Source organism: Panthera pardus, unplaced genomic scaffold (genome assembly GCF_024362965.1).
Source record: "Panthera pardus isolate Hobbes unplaced genomic scaffold, ASM2436296v1 HiC_scaffold_17, whole genome shotgun sequence".
NCBI lineage: Eukaryota > Metazoa > Chordata > Mammalia > Carnivora > Felidae > Panthera > Panthera pardus.
Window position 1 is genome coordinate 111,237,007 of NW_026526732.1, and position 17,890 is coordinate 111,254,896.

The 17,890-nt window shown below is 41.1% G+C and overlaps 1 protein-coding gene across 2 annotated transcripts; it reads left to right on the top strand.

The window, feature by feature from the left end:
* Positions 1-53: 53 nt before the first annotated feature.
* On the top strand, positions 54-16,117 carry CUNH6orf62 (chromosome unknown C6orf62 homolog). Of its 2 annotated transcripts, none has more exons than XM_019425280.2 (5): positions 54-1,154; positions 4,808-4,984; positions 5,792-5,914; positions 9,996-10,130; positions 14,688-16,117. In XM_019425280.2, the coding sequence occupies exons 1-5, from the start codon at positions 1,113-1,115 to the stop codon at positions 14,811-14,813; spliced, it is 603 nt and encodes a 200-aa protein (XP_019280825.1). In that variant the 5' UTR covers positions 54-1,112; the 3' UTR covers positions 14,814-16,117. The 2 variants fall into 2 exon arrangements, with proteins under 2 accessions (XP_019280825.1, XP_019280824.1); XM_019425279.2 differs by lacking the exon at positions 54-1,154 and adding an exon at positions 1,161-2,525.
* The last annotated feature ends 1,773 nt before the right edge of the window (positions 16,118-17,890 follow it).

Consider the following 17,890-nt stretch of genomic DNA (forward strand, 5'->3'; position numbering starts at 1 on the left):
AGTTCTGGGCGGTGCCGGCGAGGGGCGTGTGACGCAGCGGCCGTCGCTGCCATTTTAAGTTGTTTGTTCTCGCTCCCCTCCTCAAACGCGATTCTGCCCCGGACCCGGGAGGCGCCCGAGGCCGCCGCCGTTTCCGCAGCCTGCGGTTGGGGGGGAAACGAGGCTGTGCCACCGCGGACTCTCACCCTCCGCTTCGGCTTTGCCCCCTCCGGGTCTCCTCGACCTTCTTTCCTGAGAGCCGGAACCCGACCGTGGGGGAAGAAAGACTCGAGAGCAGATGCTTGAACTGAAATAACTTTATTTTGGGGGGTTTGCTTCGCTGACAGACCCCGTAGCGCAGGGCTCCCCTCCCCTTCCTCCCCTCCCCCTCCGCCGCCAGTACCAATCCCACCCCTCTTTCTCCTCGTTACTTCTCCTTTCTCTCGGTCTCTCTCTCTCTCTCTCCTCTCTCTCTCTCTCTCTCGCCGCCGCCGCCGCCTCCGCGTCCTTCCGTCCGCCGCCGCCCGGGGCGCCGAGCCAGACTATGGGTCCCAGGTGGGGGCTGAGCGGCGGCAGCAGCGCGGGCGGCCCGGTCACAGTGCGCACTGCAGCGGGGATGGAGGGGCTCAGTTGGCTGGTGGTTTTCTCTTGACATGGCTCCTGCCCGTGCTGCGAGCAGCGCCCCCGCCGCCGCCTCCTCTTCTGCCGCCGCCACCGCTCCGCCCGCAGGCTGCGGCTAGAGGGCCCGAACCCCGCCCGAGCGTCGGTCAGTGAGTCCCGGTCTGCGCGGGGACAGGGAGGGCATTTCCCCGTCACCCGCCCCCGTCCCAGCTGCCTCGGTTCCACCCCTCTGCCCCCTCGGGAAACCAACTAATGACCCCACCCTAAACTAGCCAAACTCGGGAAACATGGTCTGTTCAACGTGAGAGAGAGCGAGCGAGCTTAATCCGGAATCCGGGAACTTCAGGGCCTTTTTTTTTTTTTTTTTTTTTTTTCCCGGGGGGGGGGGTGGGCTGGGCGTACTTTAAAAAGTAATTCGTATTAACACAACTATTTTCTTTTTTTCCCACTGATCCATCCCATTTTCCCTCTCCCGCCTCCTCTACCCGGGCGGGAATTGTTTCCACGATGAAATGAGTGAAAACCCGAGTGATCCTGTGTCTCCCGTGGTGCGAGTGAGTCGCTGCCGCTGAAGGCAAAGGGTGGGGGTGGGACCTGGGGGGTGGAAGGCAGGTGGTCCCTGGGCGCTGCCTGGGATCTGTCTGGGAGAAGAGCCCACCGCCTTTGCCTCAGCAATGCTCGCAAGCAGATAAGTCGCGCTCCCCACGATCTTGAACGGGGCCAGATTCCTAGGGAAGGCTCCCTTGGGGAATGTAGGACTCATTGCAGGGCTGGGGGTGTTGGGATCCCGGGCATTAATCAGGCCCAGCCACAGAGCCGGAATAACTGTTATATCGTGTTATATACCCCCTTTCTCTCTGCCATCATGATTTTCCATGGCAGCAGCATTAGCAGTCGCCTGAGGGTGAAAATGTGGGTGATGGGGAAGTTGGTAATGACTCCGCTGTTTCTTCTCACGGCTCCTTTGGGCACCACCTGTCCGCCCCCGGTATACACTGTAGTTGATTGCAGGGAAACCCTGTACCTCTCCCCTTCCTTCTCTTCCGATTTTGCACTTTTCTCTTTGCTCACCACCAAGTGTAATCAATAACAAGCACTGGCAATACATAGCAATAGTGAGATCTGGAATAACTTAAGAATTGATTAGGTACTGCAGCCATGGGTCTGGCTGGGTAAAACCCAATTGGATATTTCGGTTTCCTTCACCTACCCTGTTTTGGTGTTTGGGGGGGGGGTTGGGTTTTTCTTTCCCCCCCCTTTATAATTTTTTTTTGTTTTGGTATTTGGAAAGCAGGGATCATTACACTCCCCCCCCCCCCCCCCCCCCGTTCCTTATCATAATCCCTTCTCTAAAGAGGGGGAAAAATCCGGATGGATTTGAAGGATTGGACTGGTGTCAGCTGTGTTTTATTGCACACCTAAATCCTGATAATAGGCTTTTCATTTCCCCCCAAAGCCTTTATTTTGGCATTTAAGCCAAATGCGTTTTCCAAAAAGTTAGTTCCAAGTATTTTCTCCTCTCTGTCTTTCCTTCCTCCCCTTCCTCTTTCCCCATAACCCCAAACGTTATTGTCCAAACATGACTGGACAGCAGCTTTTGTTTCTTGACCCTGTAATATGACAGTCTGCTAATATTGCCAGAAGGTGCAGTTTTTGGGTTACAGTCGTGATTTTAGCTATTCAATCATATTAGCAGGAAAAAAAATGACTTGTTTCTGTTGTACTTGAGTCTTAAGAAAAAGTGCCCATAGTTTAGTGACAATTTCCAAAGGCTTTAGTACCACCTGTATTTCAAAATGGGGGACCCAAACTCCCGGAAGAAACAAGCTCTGAACAGACTACGTGCTCAGCTTAGAAAGAAAAAAGAATCTCTAGCTGACCAGTTTGACTTCAAGATGTATATTGCCTTTGTATTCAAGGAGAAGGTAATTTAAAATTCTTAATGTGAATTAGCACAAGTGATTTTTGTAAGTGTATATTAAGTTATTTGTTACCCTTAAATACCTGCGTGTTAGGTTAAAGAGTGGTTGACAGAAGTCTACGTGTGTGCTTTCACTTCGACCCTTATGGGGAATTCTCTGCGCGAGCTGGTGCCGGGCCGGGTAACTCCCCGTGGAAGGCTGGAGGACTTGTTGGTTTGGAAATACTCTAAAGCTTAGTAGGGTCTATTTTTAGTTAACCTGGGGGGAGCAACGTTGTAAAACTCGCATTTCTGTTTTACAATAAATTACATTTATGTAGAGTTACGTGGAGAACATTATTAATTGAAGGATTGTCTATAAAGCAGGACGTTTGAAAGTGGTAAATTAGAATCAAGATGTTTATGTGCTGAAACTAGTCTGTTCAACTTCTTCCTAAAGATACCTTTTCTCTTCGTACATTTAATGGATTACAATACACTTTAATTTTTAGGAACAACTAAATACTGTAATGGTTAATTTGTGTTTAGAAATGCAATTTATTAAAATTCAAAAGGACCTAAAGACATTGAAATTTCAAGGGGGGGTGGTGAATGGAATCAGAATTAACTCCACAGTTAAATAGCAAACAACTGAGTTGTGAGTAGTCAAAGAGAACATTATAAAAGCAGTATTTATTTTTTTGCAACTTAAAATGGCCAGTTTCTTCAGTGATCTGTTTGACGTGAGATTAGGTTATGAGTATAAGGAACTACTGCTTTAATTGTCGCACCGAAGTTGTGAGCTAATTTCAGACCAGAAATAGATTCTTAGTGTGGCATCTATTTAATATTTGGAAGTTTCCTGGGTATTTACCCCACTCTTAACTCTTGAAGAGTATTTGTACAGGCATACCGTGGTTTTATTGCTCTTCACTTTACTGTGCTTCGTGGGTATTTTGGTTTTTATAAATTGATGGTTTGCGGCAACCCTGGATTGAGTAAGTCTGTCCGCGCCATTTTCCAACAGCATCTGTGCACTTCATGCCTCTGTGTCACATTTGGGTAATTCTAGAAATACTTTAGGCTTTCTTTTAATCAATGTATTTGTTATGGTGATCTACAATCAGTTATTACTACTTGCTGAAAGCTCGGAGGATCGTTAACATTTTTTAGCAATATTTTTCAGTTGAGGTATGTACATTATTTTTTTTAAGACATAATGTTTCTTGCACACTTAATAGACTACAGCGTAGTGTAAACATAATTTTTATACGCCCTGGGAAACCAAAAAATTAATTTGACATGCTTTGTTGTGATATTAGCTTTATAGCTGTGGTCAGGAACTGAACCCACGATATCTCTAAGGTATGCCTGTATTTAAAGATGCTCTTGGCTGCTGGAGTATATAGCATTGCAAAGTGATTTCAGAGTGGTTGTTTTGAAGTGATTATCACAAGATTGGGTAGTGCTAGGGATTGACTTTTCCATTTTGTCTTTTTGTTAATATGTTGACTGCAGAATTGAGAAGATCAGATTTTAATTGAAGGTATTATAAGTTCAGTAGAACTAAATCCAAGATATACTTGGTGAGGTTAGTTCATTTAATATAGAAGATGCCCTGAGTTGTACCATCTAGTTCTTTAACACCATGAAAACCCATTTTTACTCTGAATGGACATTACCCAGGCAATTGTCCTGAGTAGTTCATGAATTTTATAACCTAAATTGATGAGTGCTTGGTTACAAGTAAATTTGAAACTCAGTTTGGTCGTCTTTTAATTTTTTTTCTTGTTTCGTATATTGACACTTTTATGTAATACGTAAAAGTGGTAATGATACTTGACTCTTTTAAGGAGTTAAAAAACAGTAGTTTGTACAGCTTTGTTTTTAAACTGTTGAGATTTTAATTTAACTGTGTAGAATCAGTTAAATGAAAGTACATCAAGAGTAAATCACTTTTTTTTTTTTTTTTTTTTTTTTTTAAGCATTAGGTGCGTCTAGTGTTCTATCTCTCACCATTTTTAAGAAATATTACTGTTTAAAATAAGTTACCTGTTCTGGATACTGTAAGAGCGTGCAGTAAAACATTCTTATTATAGCCTGTTTGTGTGTGGTAGGGGTAACGGGAGTGATGGGGGTTGGAGGAAGAACAGAAGGATCCACCTATTTGAAAATCTGGCATTTCATTATAAAAAATCACTTCAGTTAATACTAGAATAAGGATACATGACATTGTAATATGAACTGGGTGTTAAAAGACAATGTGCTACTATTGGTGGGTTAATACACTTTTTTTTTTCCTTTTAGAAGAAAAAATCAGCACTTTTTGAAGTGTCTGAGGTTATACCAGTTATGACAAATAATTACGAAGAAAATATCCTGAAAGGTGTGCGAGATTCTAGCTATTCCTTGGAAAGTTCCATAGAGCTTTTACAGAAGGATGTGGTACAGCTCCATGCTCCTCGATACCAGTCTATGAGAAGGGTAAGTTCTGTTTGTCCTGATTTGGTAAGTTTTTACAAGTTAAACTTGCATTTTTTTCCCCCTAAGAATGAAGTTGACTTCAAATAAAACATGGATGACTTTTTGCGTGTGGTGTTATGCTGATAGCGGTGTGTATTATTGCCGTGAATAATGTTTTATGTTACTGTTTATTGGATTTTCTTCTTTGGGGAGAGAACTGACGTGCTCCTTATAAGTTAAAGTAGAAGGAATTACTGCTGTCAGTCTTCTAAATTTCTGCAACTCTTTGGAAGTTATTTGAACAGGAGATCCCCACAATTAGTGGTGTGGGGGAAGGTTAGAAACAACCATGTACTGGTCTGAAAGGTTTACTGGCCTTTGAAAATTAATACGCTGGACTATGATAATAAGGAACAAGAATGGAGTAAATAGTTTTGTGTAAGTATATAATAAAAATACCAAGACAGCTTTGCTTATATATTAACTAGGTTCTGCTTTTGAAGAATGGGAATAAAAAATACTGAGACTTACCCAGAAAAATCAGCCTGAGTTGGAGTTTTCACCATGTGCTGATTAATCTAGGTCTTGATATGAGCGACATTGGACTGAGTATGTGGACTCTACAAGATAAAGATTAGAAGTAGGCCATGGGCTAGTCAGATTGGGTACTGTTCTATTCCTCTTACCTCTTAATACATAAAATGATACTTCACGCACCTTCTGTACTTGTGAAATGTTTCTGTAATCAAACCTGTAATTGGTGACATTCATTGCTTGTTACAACTTTGTTTCTTTGAAAGTAATTTTTTTTTTTTGGTCATTTTATAGGATGTAATTGGCTGTACTCAGGAGATGGATTTCATTCTTTGGCCTCGGAATGATATTGAAAAAATTGTCTGTCTCCTGTTTTCTAGGTGGAAGGAATCTGATGAGCCTTTTAGGCCTGTTCAGGTATTTTATTCTAAGTGTGGTGTGCACTTAAGTGAGTAAATAGGGCCTAACTTAAATTTTTTGAGAATATGCGTTCTAATCAGTTTTAACTCATGAGTTGCTCTCGTCTGTTTGGATATTGTGATGCAAGAGGAGAAAGCATTTGGGTGACAGAATTTCTTGAGAATGAGAGGTGGTCCTAACTACTCCAGTGTGTCTTTGAAATAACGGCTAGAGAAAATCTTTGAGGATAGATTTACAGAGGGGCCCATGAATGAACTCAGGTGATCTCTCCTCTGAAATTGTACTCCCAAAATAGTATACCTAACCATCTGGTTCTCAAAGGAGTCTGATATAAGAAATCCTTTCCTAAAAGTAGATTTGTGTATAAAACTATACAAGAGAGGAGTAAATCTGGTAGTGGTGGTGAAGTAATCTTCCTGGACATCCCTGCTAACTTTTGGCTTGTCATTTGATGTACTAGTTTCTAGTGTTGAAGAGCATTTGCCCTTGAGGCAGCGATCCTAATTTTATGTATGGTAGCTTTATATGCATAGGAGAAAGTAAAGTAATCTCCCCTGAAATACCGATATGGTTACTTCTAGGTCAGGTATGGCCAAGTTTTATTCTACATATATGTAAATGTCATAAATACATCAATCATACTTGTATCTATAATAAAAATAGCAAAAATTATGATTGAAAAAATTTTGCATTTATCCATTACTATGAATATCTTTATGGTGCTTTTGTGTATGAACAAATTGGTATACTCCCCCTGTCCCCATGGTAATGTTCTGCACAACAGCTCAAATTATCGTTCTTTTTCTAAGATTCATTTGACAGAAATAAGTTCTAAAGTTAACATACAGCCCTAAATGTGGGTAAAAGTATTGCGTATTCTTGTTTTCCTTTAATGGATGATACTAACTCACGTGGATGTGCTGGAGAATAGAAGTTTAATGTGACAAGCAGGAAGACCGGGAATGATGGGGCATGTTTGTAGTTATCAGAGCATGTCTTACGCATCAGCTGTAACTGCTGTCCAGAAGCACTGGAAGGATTTTTTTTTTTTCATTCAGAATTTTTCACTGGGAAACTCTGGTTTCCTTCTCCCTGTATTTTTAAAAATTTCCAATTCTCTTCTCTTTTCCTGTGAGACCTTATTTGGGATAGTTGTGTTAAAATAGTCTTGTCTCAAGTCAAGCACTACTTTTTCAAATAATGGTGTTTGAGAGTTGTGCTAGGCTGTCTCCTGAATATATACATTTAATCTTCATCCTTACAATAACGATGCAGACAGGAGCCTCCTTTTGCCAAGGAAGACGCTGAGGCAGTCGGAGATTAGCTAAACAGCCCAAGGTCATGCAGTTAAGTGGCAGTCAAGACGTAAATCCTGTAAAGCTTATGCTCAGAATTTGCTACTCTGTACTGTGGGAAGTGCCCTGTATTATAAAAACCTAATATTATGGACTGAGTGTAAGCACTATATAGGGTAGAGGTGGACTGAGTATAAGCACTATATAGGACAGAGGTAAGTTTAGAGTTCAGCTGCGGGAAACAAGTTAATAGTGTAAAGATGAACTTACTTCCCCTCTAATTTAAAGTAAATTAGTATCCTGAATGAGAGGTCATAAATATAAATAATTTAGTTCTTGAGGTAAATGAAAGAAGGAAAGATAAACTTTAATTTGAAAACTTTTTTTGTTTTTTTGATTCTTTGACTCTTGAAGCACTTTAACTTTTTTTTTTAACTTTTTTTTTTGAGAGAGAGACCAGGCGTCAGTGGGGGGAGGGACAGAGAGCAAGGGAGTTACAGATTCTGAAGCAGGCTCCAGGCTCCAGGCTCCAGGCTCCAGGCTCCAGGCTCCGAGCTGTCAGCAGAGCCAGATGCAGGGCTCAAACTCGAGGACTGCGAGATCATGACCTGAGCCGAAGTTAGACACCCAACTGACTGAGCCACCCAGGCGCCCCTTGAAGCACTTTAAAGTTTGAATAGTAATGAGATTTAGTAGGAACCAGAGTAAAGGTTGTTTTTCATTAACAAGTTCCTACTATATTCAAAGTACTAGGAGGTACACGTTAAAATCTCTCTTCTTTCCTCTTTGTCCCTAAATGCTCTTGCTGCGTTGGTTCTTCATCACGCTGTTCAGATATTTTGTTACTTCTCAGCATTGCTTTCATGCTGCTTATTAGGGTTTTCTTTTTGGTGGGGACTATTCCCTCCTTCCCAAACCTTTATGTATTCGATAGGATAGAATTGAAATGCCACAGAAACGTAGAAGCCCTTTTCAGTCTCACTGAAATCTCTTTTCAGTGTCATGTTCTACTGGCCTCTTCTAGTCTCTCCCTGGTATTTGCCATACTGGAATACTTGAAGCTTTCTTACTTGAACAGTTTTTTTGTTTTTTAATAATTGTGTATTTTTGAGAGAGAGAGGCAGAGTGCAAGCAGGGAGGGCAGAAAGAGAGAGGGAGACACAGAATCCAAAGCAGGCTCCAGGCTCTGAGCTGTCGGCACAGAGCCCGAGGCGGAGCTCAAAGTCACGATCCGTGAGATCATGACCTGAGGCCAAGTTGGATGCACAACTGACTGAGCCAGCCGGGTGCCCCACTTGCTTGAATAGTATTTTAATTTTGACACATTTGTGCTTAATGTTGGCCCTGTTTCCTGGAATGGCATTTTCCAAATTACCTTTTCTTAGCGCTTTCCCCGGGAAAATTACTGTCCTCTTTCAAGGCCCAATCCACAATCATTTGCTAATACTGCCTACAGAACCTGCTGTGTTAATTATTTCTCCCTTCTTCACGTAGCACTCTGAAGATAGGAACTCAGTTTAGGGTTTTACAGATAACCTCAGCTTATTCTAGGAAAGATTTGAAGCAAGTTAGGTTTTATATTTGCATGTGCATGTCCTTTTGAGCCGTGTCAGAGCCTTAGTAGCCTTATTTTCATATTCATAAATATTTGAATTTGTGCAGAGATACAGTCGAATATCCTTTTTCTATGTACCAGTGTGGGGGTAGCATATCATTTTGTGTTATGGCTTATAAGAGAAGCTAGGCAGTCAAATTCTAGATCGCAGGAACTGGTTTTTCCTTGTCAGTGTTTCTTGCTGTCTTGACATAAGAAGATAAAAGTTGAGTCAAATGGACTAACAGTCTTTCTTAAAATAATTGAACATTATATAAATAAAGAGATCTTTAAGATTCCTCTGCTTTTTGAATTCTCCGTTAGCCTGGTTGTTTCACCCAGCACTTAGTGTCTCCACGGACGTTTTGTGGGAGGATGGACTTGATTTTCCTCATGTTAAAAGAGTAAAAGGATGTTCTGATTTGAGAATACTTCTTCCTAACTTAAAGTTTTTTTTAATCTGAAAAACCCCACATGAAAAGCATTTTTAAATTTTGAGGGGTTCATAACATCCTCAAATCCATCTATGTTAGGACTGGATACCTTTCAGGTGTGGGCTTTATGTATCATTTAATCCCCTTAACTGTCCTGATGGGTTAGAACCTGAGATGAAACTGAAGTTTAGAAAAGTTAGGGGATATGTACAAGGTCACGTAAGTAGTGACATGTACTGCTGAGATTGGAATACATCTCTTCGTAAAAGCTATCTGTACTGTGTTCTTTATAATAAAAAGGAGGGAGGTGTCATTTGGCTTATTTAAGCATTACGTTGGGGGACACCAAATATGTTGGAAGTCTTGAGCCACGTAGGTTTGAAAATCTAGTTTTATAGAATTTGGCCTAAAATCATTGAGAATGAGGATCTAGTCACCCTGATGCAGTGTTTTTCTTGAAGGTCAAATTCTGTAATGGAGTGCTATTCACTAGAACTTTCTGTGATAAAGGCAATGCTGTATATTTCAACAGACTGTTCAGAATGGTGGCCACTGGCCACATGTGATTATTGAGTATTTGAGATGTGGCTAGTGTTAGCGAAGGACTGAATTTTAAAATGCATTTAATATGTTAAACTTGAGTAGGCACAGTTGGCTACCGCATTGGATGGCACAACTCGATGCCTATGGATGCGGTAGATGTTTCAAGTAGGGTAACGTCTTTGTACTTACATGTAAATGTGTTTCTTAATTAGGCCAAATTTGAGTTTCATCACGGTGACTATGAAAAACAGTTTCTGCATGTACTGAGCCGCAAGGACAAGACTGGAATTGTTGTCAACAATCCTAACCAGTCAGTGTTTCTCTTCATTGACAGACAGCACTTGCAGGTAAGCATTTTTTAATTTTAATTTTTTTTTCCCTGACTGCCTGCCTGCCTGCCTGCCTGCCTGCCTCTTCCTTCCTTCCACTTAACTCCTCGTTTAAAAAGCTTATTCGTTAGGGGTGCCTGGGTGGCTCATTTGGTTAAGTGTCCAACTCTTGGTTTTGGCTCAGGTCATGATCTCACGGTTTTGTGAGTTTGAGCCATGTGGAGCCTGCTTGGGATTCTCTGTCTCCCTCTCTCTCTCTGCCCTTTCCCCAATCATGCTCTCTCTCTCAAAATAAATAAACTAAAAAAAAAAAAACAAAAAAACTTGTTAGCAAAAGATTTTTTAAAAATGTTTATTTTTGAGAATGAGTGCAAGCGGGGTAGGGACAGAAGGAGGGGGGACAGAGGATCCAAAGAAGTCTCTGCACTGATAGCAGAGAGCATGATGTGGGGCTCGAACTCACAAACGGGGAGATCCAACTGAGCCACCCAGGCACCCAGCAAATTATTTTTCCATATGCGTTAATTAATTCTGTTTTGCCACTTAAAAACTGCATTATTTTTGAAGTTATTTAAAAATCAAAAGATACCCTGGGCCTCACCCTAGAATAGTGGTTCCCAAGCTTTGCTGCATATTAGAACTGCCTGAGAGCTTTTAAAAGTCATGATTCTAGTAAACTCCAGTGAACTTAAAACAGCGTGGTTTTTTTGTTTTTAAATTTTTTTTTTTTTTAACGTTTATTTATTTTTGAGACAGAGAGCATGAACGGGGAAGGGTCAGAGAGAGGGAGACACAGAATCCGAAACAGGCTCCAGGCTCTGAGCTGTCAGCACAGAGCCCGACGCGGGGCTCGAACTCACACACCGCGAGATCGTGACCTGAGCCGGTCGGTCCGCTCAACCAACTGAGCCACCCAGGCGCCCCTGTTTTTAAATTTTAACATTTATTTATTTTCAAGGGATAGAGAGAGACAGAGCATGAGTGGGGAATGGGGAGACCGAGAGAGAGAGACAGAGTCCGAAGCAAGCTCCAGGCTCTGAGCTGTTTTGTTAGCACAGAGCCCAACGCGGGGCTTGAACTCACAAACTGCGAGACCATGACCTGAGCTGAAGTCAGAAGCTCAACCGACTGAGCCACCCGGGCGCCCCAAAACAGTGTTTTAAGAAACCCTGCGGTAGAGCTTTTCTAAGTAAAGTACGGTCAACAGATCATAGCAGATTCTTAAATATGTGGACTGTCAGGCCCTACCCCAATCCTACTCGATCAGAATCTATGTTTTGAACAAAATCTTCAGGTGGTTAGTAACACAGATTATGTTTTGAGACGCTCTAGCCTTAGATCTTATAAATAAAAATCTGGAGGCTTCTAGGTGGCTCAGTCGGTTTAACGTCCGACTTCGGCTCAGGTCATGATCTCACAGTTTGCGAGTTGGAGCCCCACATCGGGCTCTGTACTGACAGCTCTGAGCATGGAGCCTGCTTGGGGTTCTGTGTGTCCCTCTCTCTCTGCCCTTCCCCTGCTCACGCTCTGTCTCAAAAATAAATAAACTTAATTAAAAAGATTATTTTTTTAAAAATCTGAAGGGATAAAATACATCTGTATTTAAAAGATCCAAATGTGTTTTAAATAAGCACTTTCAATTTAAGTGATGCAGGTATTCCAGATTCTTTTTTATTCTGTAGAACGTTGTTTATCTCATCAACCTAAACCTGAGTATCATCACTTAGAATTTATAACATGTTTTGTTATTAACCTTTAAAAATAGCATCGCTTTAATTACCATTCATTCAACAAATGAATGCCTACTACTATGTGCCAGGTGCTGTGCAACAGCGAACCCATTAGACAGAAATTCTGTCATCAGGGACTCCCACTGCATGGTAGGGGAGGCCCAGCAGCAGAGAAGTACAGTATGCAACTCACTTGTGATGAGTGCTAAGAGAAGATGGTGCGGGGTACATAAGCCATTGGGTCGGAATTCTTAAATGGTGTCACCAGAGAAGGCCTCACCGGGAAGGTGATTTAGAAAGTATTTATGATACTAGTTATGCATTGTAGAACATCGTTTATTTTTACTAGAGAGTATGACAGTAAAAACATGAAGGTGAATCATACTGCTACCTTCAAGGAACTGAAGACTCCTTAGGAAGATTATATGTTGACTTTGTATCTTGTAAGAACATTTTAAAACACATATGGTATTATAGATACAAGTAAGAACTGTGGGAAGAAATTTAATTTCAGTGGAGGCATTTCATAAAACTAACAAAAAACATACGACTTGGGTGGGTTTTGGGGTTTTCTTTTCTGTTTCATCTTTACCTTAGCTCTCCTATGGTGGATATTTTGAAGTCGCTTTAGTTTTCCTTTTTAATTACTTGTAGTGTACTTTCATTTGAGTAACTTACTTAGATAATACCGGATAGCAGGCTGTTGACTTCTATTATGGAATCCACAATAGAGATTGAGAGAGTGTAAGCTGGGGAGAGGGCCAGAGGGAGGGAGAGAGAATCTTAAGCAGGTTTCACACTCAGCCCAGAATCCTACGCAGGGCTCAGTGTCACAACCCTGGGATCATGGCCTGAGTGGAAATCAAAAGTCAGACACTCAACTGACTGAGCCACCCAGACACCCCAATTATCACGCAAATGTACAGGTCAATAATACTATATGGAAACGGCTAGTGGCTTGAAGGAGTAACGTTGCTAAATAAGTAGGAAATCGTCTTCTGTTTTATATCCAAGTCAGATGTTTATGCTTTATGAAGCAAATAGCTTGAATCCTTTTAATGAAAAGAAAGTTGTAAGCTTGTCAGCTAAGTTCATGTTGTAGGTAGGGTGACCAGCAGTCTGTCTGTCTGTCTGGAATGCCCTGATTTTTGCATTGAAAGTCCCAAGTCCTAGGAACCTTAATTGTGGGCAGTGCGATGGCTGGTGTCAACCCTGACTGTAGATGCATCTGGTCTCCAGCGCTCTTAGGTGCATCTTTCACTCCGGTCATTACTGGTCTTCCTGACCCGGAGATGTGTTGCCATACCTGCCCTGTCAAGAGGATCGAGGGACCCAACAGGGTGGCCGACGCAGGGTGCGTTACTTACCGGCCTCAAGGAGCCGTACAGGCATGAGCTCACGTCATCCGCCCCACAGTCCTGGGAGGCGTAGGTCTTCTTACTCCCATTTTAGAGGCGAGGAAATCAGGAAACTAAAGAACTTGATCACAGTCATCTAGCAGAGATCGTATGTCCTGCATCATAATGCAAGATGTATGGAAAGAGCTAGACCAAATGATAATTTTGGAGGGGAATGTGGTAGAGAGGCACGTGCCTGGAATCTGGGTTCTAATCCACATGCAGCCACTGACTGGCTATGAAATCTTGGACAGGTAACTTCTGTGAGTGTGTTTTTTTGTTAAATTGAATAAACGATATTCATAAGGTTGTTGTAGCATTTAAAGTGAAAAAATACACCTGGGTGGCTCAGTTGGTTAAGTGTCTGTTGGTTTTGGCTCAGGTCATGATCTCGTGGTTTCCTGAGTTCGATCCCCACGTCAGGCACTGTGCTGGCAGTGTGAAGCCTGCTTGGGATTCTCTCTCTCTCCCTCTCTCTCTCTGCCCCTCCTAACTCATGCTCTCTCTCAAAATAAATAACTTTAAGAAATTTCTTTAAAGTAAAAAAAACATGTGCATTATGTGGTTTATTTATATGTAGAGACTGCTTTTTTTAAAGGTGCTGAAGTGAAAAGAATTTTGAAGGCGGGCGGTTCAAGGGTTTTAGATTCCGTCTTCCGTTTACTGGCAGTGGTGATCTGTGAAAACACCTAGCACACTTGCCATAAGCTAGATGTTAAATGGTGACCTTTTTTTTTTAATGTTTTGTTTTTTGAGAGAGAGCTGGGGAGGGTCAGAGATGTTGGGGGGTGGGTGGGGAGAGGATCCCAAGCAGGATCTGCATGGTCAGCACAGAGCCCGATGCAGGTTTTGAACTCACAAACCGGAGAGATCATGTCCTGAACTGAAATCGAGAGTTGGATACTGAACTGACTGAGTCACCCAGGTGTCCCCAAGTAACTACTTTCTAAAAATAATACTTAGAGTTTTATTTTTCTGGTAATATTTTTGCTTTCTTCCAGTCCTTTACCCCTGGTTATGCTTCAATCTTTCTTTTTTCTATTTCAAATCTTTGCCCTCACTTCTATGCCACTTTTGTTGTCCTTGTATATACAGACATGACTTCAAACTTCTGTTAAGATCTGTCTCTATGGCCTTTAACCTTATTTTCCTTTAGCACGTTGTCCAAGTTGACTTTTCTGACTTCAGTTTTTTGTTTGAATAAACTCTCTAAATGTTTGTTTAGTTTACAATCATGCTTATTCTTTCTGTATTTTATATGGCAAGGTTGTGTCTTCCTAACTAGACTGTGGTCCCTGTGGGTACAGACTGTAATCTGTTCCCTTGATCTGTGTGCTTTATTGCCGTGTGTAAGCGCTTGATAGAATTATGGGAGATTGACTTCATGTGACACTTGATGGGTTATGTAAAGGTCTTCTTTATTAAGATTAAAATGATTCCCCTTGCAGACTCCGAAAAACAAAGCTACAATCTTCAAGTTATGCAGCATCTGCCTCTACCTGCCACAGGAACAGCTTACGCACTGGGCGGTTGGCACCATAGAGGACCACCTCCGTCCTTACATGCCGGAGTAGGGGACTGACCAGCAGAGCGGAAAGGATCAGGGAGCGCAGCAGCATTTTGTTTCCTTGTTTTCTTACACTTTATTCTTTCAGAGTTTAAAGAAAATGGACTCATGCACAGAACACTATGCATTTTGAAACGTGTTCATCCTGGATTTTTTTTTTTTTTTTTTTTTTAATTATTTGTGTCTCAGAACTTAAAAAAAATTAGGTGTCTTCTGCACGGACTGTGTGAAAGAAGATGCTTTGCATATTTGCTGCACTGCATCAGCATTCTGCTAAAAATGTGAAGTGAAAGGACAGTTGTACACTGAAATGCTTAAATGTATCTGAAAGCACAAGGTGATACTCTTTTTTGATGGTCTTTCCATTTATGCTGGTTTTTGCCTCTCTGACATCTGTCATCAGTATTTAGAGGGTGAGAAGGGAATGTAAAAGGTATACATAACATTGAAACAAACGGAATAGCTTTGCCGTAATCACCGTCGTTCCAGAGCACTGTCAGATTCATTCTAATGACCACAAGTGGTTGTTTAAAAAAAAAAAAAAAATACAACCACGGGGAAGAAATCTTTTAAGAAAAAAAAAAGCATCTCATTGTAGGCATTCTTGCCTCATGTTTTACTGGGCCATGTTTGTTTCCTGGTACTCATAAATAAATGTATGTATTTTATTTCCAGATCTCTTTCCCCAAGTTGTTGTTATAAAAGAGTATTCTGCTGAATGTGGATACAGTTCTACACATTAAAGCAGATCTGGAGTCTGAAGTAGCTAACGCAGCTGTAAAACTGAGAAATCCATGCATAGCTGCAGAAATCATGATAGGGAGAGGACTTTCCTTTTTGGTTTTTGTTTTTTGGTTTTAAAGAGAAGAGGTTTTTATTACAAAGAAAATGCAGTGAATTGTGCAGAAATACTGGTTTCTACACCATCCTAAAAGAAAACTTAGGAGGGTTTCTTGGAATAGAAAAAAGTTACTAAAGTTGGCATCTTAAATTGCTAAAAAAAAACAAAAAAAAACAAAAAAAAAAACAAAACATTGAGTGTCAAAGCTCTAAAAGCAGAACTCATTTTGTGCAATGAACATAAGGAAAGACTACTGTATAGTTTTTTGTTTTTTCTTTTTAATGAAGAAAAGCTTTGCTTAAGGGTTGCATACTTTTATGGAGTAAATCTGAATGATCCTACTCCTTTGGAGTAAAACTTAGTGCTTACTGGTTTCCAAATGTATTTAGCTTCTGGTTGGAATTTGAAAAAAATGAAAACCTAAATAAAATAGGTGAAAGTTCCCTGACTATTCAGGTGAATACACAAAACTGAAGTGGTAACTTTTTTTTTCCAAGTCGCTGGGTGGTGTTACTGATGACCTTGGGGGTTATGTTACAGTCCATAGCACACAGTAAACTCAGGACAAAAACCATTTGCGTTTGCAATTTCAAGAATAGGAATCAAAAACATTTTGTAAGCTTTAACAGGTATCAGGTTGGCCTCGTTCCTTGCTTCATGGAAAAAAAAATATTTTTTAAAGTAGGCTTCACACCGACCGGGGGCTTGGACTCAACATCCCTGGGATCACGAGTCGCATGCTCCACCACCTGACCCAGCCAGGCGCCCCAAGAAGTACTAATTTCAAAATGCTTCACGTTTTCTCATCAATTGAAAATTTAGAATCTACTTGAAATCATGGCTTTGAATGTTTATCATGGCCAGGTCCTGTTTGAAGCTCTGGTCTCACAAGCCTGAGTGGAAAGAGGTGCAGAGGTTCAGTAACTTGCCCAAGCTCACGTGTGGAGCAGGGAAGATTTAAAACCAGGCCAGCTGTCTCTGTAGGATCCAGACTCTTCATTGTTGTACTATGTTGAATTATACTGGATGTATTCAGTAAGTCAGTTTTTAATTTTATTTTAGAGTAAATTTAGAAAAGGTGTAATACACAAAACTCCTGTATAACCTTTACCCGTGTCTTAGCCACATTTTTTCCCACTTTTTCTAGATACATATATATATATATATTTATGTGTCTTTTCTGAACGATCTGAGCATTTGGTACATATGTCATGGGTACATCTTTATTCCTTACTTCCTAGTGCTTCAGCCTAGGTCCCAAGTACAGGGATATTCTTGTATAACCACAGTGAAGTAACCAAATCCAGGAAATGCAGTGTTGATACACCTTCACCTGTCCACATTCCAGTTTTAATTGTCCTAATATCCTCAAGTCTTTTTTAAACCGTTGCATGTAGCTGTCACATCTCTAGTCTCTAATCTGGAACAGTTCATTAGCCTTTGTTTAATAACCTTGACATTTTTGAAGAGTAAGCTAATTTTTTAAAAAAATATAAGGTGTTCCTCATTTTGCATTTGAATGCTGTTTCTTTTTCCAGAGTTAAATTTGGGATTATTGTGGCCAGCACCCAATCCAGAAGTGCACTGTCAAGTTGCTCTTTGTTAATGTTAATTTTGATTGACCAAGGCCTGTTTCTGCATTGTAAAGTTACTGTTTTCCCCCCTTGAAACCAAGAAGCAATCTGGAGAGCAACGTGGAAGTACCCTGCTTTTCATCAGGTGCTCTACTGAGGAGTTCTGATTTTTGCTGTAACCAGTCTTTCACTGGGATAGCTACAAATTGGTAATTTTCCATTATTTACTCCTCCCTCCACATATATCAGCATTTTATTGTAAGGAAGAGCCCTCCCAGCTCTGCCATGGATTATCTACCTACATGGTGTGGATTCAATTCCTCTTTCCCAAAACTGCATAGTTTGCATGCCTCTTACTATTTGAACTTGAACGCTTGCTTACTTTCAAGCACAAGAAATGTTCATGTCAATTTCCCTATCTCAGCCCCGTAGCCATGGAATCCACTATTTTCTCCAAGGAGCCCAGGGTGCTTTTAGAGGGAAATCTCGGAAATCAAGAACTGGGTGCCCTGTGTGCTTACTGCTCCGGGGAAGTCTGCTCTGTTGAGCACAGATGAAGCACGTATTCCTGAACAAGCAAAGAATACTCAGCCTTTAACTGCTGATAGTGTTTCCAAATTTATTTAAAGTTGCTTCCTTTCTTTTTGATGTTTAGTTAATGAAATGTTC